Source organism: Penaeus chinensis, chromosome 2 (genome assembly GCF_019202785.1).
Source record: "Penaeus chinensis breed Huanghai No. 1 chromosome 2, ASM1920278v2, whole genome shotgun sequence".
Taxonomy (NCBI): Eukaryota; Metazoa; Arthropoda; class Malacostraca; order Decapoda; family Penaeidae; genus Penaeus; species Penaeus chinensis.
In genome coordinates, this window is record NC_061820.1 from 44,630,086 (window position 1) to 44,635,085 (window position 5,000).

At 34.8% G+C, this 5,000-nt stretch overlaps 1 protein-coding gene across 2 annotated transcripts in view; it reads right to left on the reverse strand.

The window, feature by feature from the left end:
* The window catches only part of LOC125029595 (kinesin heavy chain-like), a 16,806-nt gene that overhangs the window by 1,386 nt on the left and 10,420 nt on the right, over positions 1-5,000 (reverse strand). The window contains exons 12-18 of one of the 2 annotated variants that reach the window (XM_047619576.1): positions 3,737-4,129; positions 3,478-3,615; positions 3,181-3,336; positions 2,670-2,858; positions 2,236-2,371; positions 1,833-1,961; positions 1-1,483 (exon numbers count right to left, since the gene is read on the reverse strand). The exon at positions 1-1,483 is cut by the window's left edge and continues 1,386 nt beyond it. In XM_047619576.1, coding sequence (XP_047475532.1) covers positions 1,470-1,483; positions 1,833-1,961; positions 2,236-2,371; positions 2,670-2,858; positions 3,181-3,336; positions 3,478-3,615; positions 3,737-4,129 — 1,155 coding nt within the window. In that variant the 3' untranslated portion in view covers positions 1-1,469. Of the gene's footprint in view, positions 1,484-1,828; positions 1,962-2,235; positions 2,372-2,669; positions 2,859-3,180; positions 3,337-3,477; positions 3,616-3,736; positions 4,130-5,000 lie in introns of both variants that reach the window. The other variant, XM_047619584.1, reaches the window with a different exon arrangement.

Genomic DNA, 5,000 nt, shown 5'->3' on the forward strand with positions numbered 1-5,000 from the left:
TGGGATTGAAAACAGTATCATTTCCCAAATGCATTAGGCAACAGCGTCATATCAAAAGTAAATGCCTCAAATAATCACTAATTTCTAGTCTATCAGCGCAAATAAAAACTAAAACTAAAAAAAGTTTCACCTGCTACATTATCTTATCTGTCTATCTCAAGATCCAAAGTATCAGAATCCCACAAAATTAAAACCTATGTTGTTTTTTTAAAGAAAAGAAATGAAGTAAAGAAACATACTGAACAATTACTAAAGCAGCAAATAAATTTTTTCAGTGGAATCTATTCAGCTATTATGAGAACTCAGCAGCAAAATCACATTAAAATTTCTTATAAATCAATGATAAAAAATAAAGAGGTCCCATTAAACCAATGATGAAACAAATCAAATAATTCCTAAGTGCCAATGCTAAGAAACTTTTTCACTGAAGAGCTGCCAAAGCTTCATAAATACTGATATCAATACAGTTTGCTCTTTTGTTGTATTCCTCTCCCAAAACATTTAAGTAAATGATTTGAAATGAGACTTTACAGTATAGTACAAACATATGTTCAGGATTTTATTACAGTATATCTCAATAATATAAAATGAGGAGACATTGCACAATTGTAGTTTAAAGCAAATTTGAAGTATGACAGCCATGCCCAACCCTCTTAAAGCTTTTTTTTTTCTCTGATGTTCCATTAACATACACAAATATATATCCAGCAACACTGCTGTTATTACAAATACCTATTATCATAATACCTGGACAACTCTTTTATAATCCTTTAAGGTATTTTTCTTCCCGGTTTTGCTACAGCAAGCTTCAACACCTGAACCTTTCTTTTTGTTAATTGTTTTTCTTTTTTTTTCTTTTTTTTTTACTCCAGAGGAAGCCTGCACAACACTCTTCTTCAACAACCAATCAGCTGTGTCCCTCACTTTGTGCTCTACTACTTTGCCTAGAAGCTTTTTCGTTTGGACTCTTAGAATACAGTCAGATAGGCAGAAATTGAGGGATTTTGGGAGACGGTAATGATTCATCCATTTTAAGCCTTGCTTTGTACTTCTGATAAAGAAATTTCGAATTTTTCAAAACAATCATGAAGTAATGAAACACAATAAGAACGCCAATCAACTTATTACATACAAGGCAAAGACAAAACGAACAGCATATCAAACTGCACTCGGATGTGGAGTACACTTCTTTGTATTGCTTCCTCTTCCAAGAGAGTTACAAAAGCTTAATGCCATGGAAAAATACATCTGCAAAAAGACATTCAACATAATTAATGATCCAAGGCTCTAAACATGAACTCATTAACTTCTCCCTAAGCAGTTTTCCTAGCTAGATCAATGGAGGGTGCACTAGAATGAGTGGTTTTAGATTGAGTTTGGTAAAAGAATAGATCAAGAGAGGACCCAGCAGTAGCTTAACGTAACTTGGGGATCATTTCCATTGAAGGAACTTGAAGACTGGCTCGAATTTAATTGGAGTTATCTGAAAAGAAAAAAAATAGCAGTCAGAAGGATGAAAACATAGTTCCATATTTTTTATTTCATATGCCAGATATGCTAAAAACTACCATAAGAAAATATAAGACAAATGTGATATAATCAAGCCTGAGATATTCTAGATCCAAGGGTACCAATCAACTGCACAATTTACACATTTGTGGACAACTCTGAAACTTGCAACAAAATACATATAATACAAGAACTTAAATAACATTGCCATAACTCAAGAAAAATCAAATAATACTTGACCCAAAAAAGCAATGAACTTGACCACTAGCTCAGCAAAAAAATAAAAAAAGGAAAATGCCTACTTCGATACACTTCTTACCTACCCATGTGTGCACTACTGGTCATGGCCCTCTTCTGGACAGCTGGGGGCTGGTAGGGCTGCATGCCACCACGAATCACAGGAGTGCTAGCATGGTTCACTTGAGGGGCATGGCCAGCCCGAATAGGTTTGGCTGCAGGAGAAGAGATGGTTAATTCAGTCAGTCAACCACCAAAAGGGGTGCAAGAGGCCAACTACCCAGGGGATTGGCTTTTCTACAGCAATAGCAACTCTTGGAAATTCACTTACAAAATCCTTTTCTTTGGTCTCTTCAGTAAAATAATTTGGAATTTAAGTTTACTTGTATTCATTCTTACTCCTGTGCTAATTATTTTCAATGTGACACTTGCAACAATCGTTTATTAATTATCATGTATAAAGATAACAAGAAGATATTTCACTCGTACCTATTTGAGCTGCGTTGCCTCTGCGTGCTAGATTCTTCTGCCTGACAGCTTCTTTGATTCTGTCGACTTCTTGTTGATATCTCTTGCGGTCCTTCATGGCTCCCTCCTTGGCCTCTTTCAGGGCAGTTTCAAGTGCCTGAAACAAAGACAAAATTGCTGATACCTCATCCTCAGATTATGGTGTAACTGGTTTTATTGTACAATAGCATGTGCTGCCACACTTGATGTCATGTATTTGTATCAGAAGAGGCCGAACTAAAAATTATTTCTTCCAGTGCACAACAATATTCTTGGACACTGATATTCTTTTACTGATGAAAATACAGGTCACAGAACAAGATGCTTCAAATAGTAGAAAGTGCATAAACTGATATACACAATCACATATTCTCTGTGTAATGCAACTTCACCCCATTTGCCAGAGAAAGCTTTACCTTTACACGCTCCATTGTGGCTCTCAATCTCTTCTCAAGCTTGGGAAGTTCACAACGTAGGTCAGCATTATCTCTGACCAACTGTTTGTGCACTTTGGTAAGTTGATCTAGATTGTTCTCCAAAAACTGGATCTTCTGCTTCTGGGCAAGTGATCCACCCGACTCATCTGTCTCCTCTCCGGAAGCAGACTGGAAGAATGAAATTGGAATGGTAAGGAAATGGTACTTTTAGGCATTACCAATTCAAGTTCACCTACAAGCAAAAACAACGTTAATATTTATCATCTCTCTTTACATATATAGATAAATTAAACAAAAAACAAATTTTATGTAAATATGTATGAAAATATTTACCATACCTTTTTACAGTGTATATCATCTACAGCTTTTGTCAAGCCATGAAAACCAAATAACATGGACTGTATTACAAGAAGTTTAGAAAAGAAACTAACAGAGGAAGGAAAAAAACATAAAATAGGATACTATTCACCTACAAGAAAGAACTACTTACTTTCTTCACCCGGGTCTGCAGGTCTTGCACGAAGAGTTTGCGCAAATTGTGCAATGTCTGCAACTCCTTGGCCACAGTTTCTTCCAGCCCTTTGAGGTCCTGGCGGGCTTGCTCCTTGCGCTCGTGAATGGTTGTCAGCTCATTCAACTTCTCCGTCTGTAATGATACAAAGGATAAAGAAACAGCCTTTTTTTAAATGACAAGAACAAGGTGCTTATGACATTTATCATTACAAGAGTCTTAATGAGTGCAGTGCACAATCTTGAAAAGTAAAAGGAAATCATCAAAACAACTTACCTTTTCAACAACCTCAGCCTTGAGCTTCTCGTATTCTGCCTTCACTTGCTCCTCTGTAACGGTCAGCTTCTGGTTCTCGTCCTTTAAGTTGTCAATCTGTTGCTGCTTCTCAAGAATCTCATCTCTCAAGGTAGCCAACTGGAACAGAATATCATATCAGTAGGAGGGAGAAGAGAATAAACAGTAGATAGTTAACAGGACTACTTGATGTTCACTGACAATACCAAGAACAACTAAAAGATACTGTGTAACTACATACTTGTTTCTGATGCTGTTCTCTGTGCTCGTCAATCTGTTTCTCCAAGACTTCCTTGATGTGTCCATCTTGTTCAGACACTTTAGACACAGCCTTCAGACGAGCAACCTCTTCGTTCAGGGAATCAACCTGTTCCTCGAGAGATCGTTTCTTGCTCTCACCGTCCTTCATGGACTGTGAGAGGCTCTTCATCTTGGCTTCATGTTGAGTGATCAGAAGTTTGCATTCATTCAGTTCCTTCTCACGCTCATCGATCTGCCCACGGAAGGTGGACTGCGCGGTCTCCAGGGTGGAACACCGTTGTGCCAAATTCTTTACCTCTGAGCGCATTTTGGATATATACAGCCTTGCTACTGTGAACTCCTCTTCCACTTTACCCTCAACATCTCCCAAGTTCTGCAACAATAAAAACATTCTCAAAAACTTCATACTGCAATAAAGTATATTTCAAGTAATATAAGAAAATAACATAATTGCTCCAAGATTTGTCTCTGACCATTAACACATGTCTGTCAACACTGACTGGTCTAAAACAGACAAGATCATATTATTATTAGACATATAAAAGAAAAATATATTTTCTATGTCCCTAAAATAAATAATGATCACCTAAAACACACAAAAATCAGCAATGAAAACATTTACCTATACATATCCCAGGCCAAAAAATAATGGTTACATAAAAATGAGACACAAGTTAGGCTTAGAAACCTTACACGTCAGGATACAAAACTAGGCAAAGAAACCTAACTTATGTCATTTAAAATTATCCTAGATTCACCTGCTCACTGTCCTCTATATATGCCCTGAACCTATTTCATAATGAAATCTGTATTAGCAACAAAACATTGGATAACAAACTGGATAACAATGGTAAAGCTAATCAAATAAATTTTCAACTATGTGGGGAAAAATCTATTTATATAAATATACATAAACATTTACATAGATACAAATACATTTCCAAATATATTCAACTTATATATACATAAACACATACACATTATATAATATATATATATATATATATATATATATATATATTTTATATGAATATATAAAAAATACATATATAATATATATATATATATATATATATGTATGTTATACATATACATATATATATATATATATATATATATATATAACATATGTGTATGTGTATGTGTATGTGTATGTTTATGTTTATGTATATGTATATGTATATAAATATATAAATATATAAATATATATATATATATATATATATATATATATATAAAATATA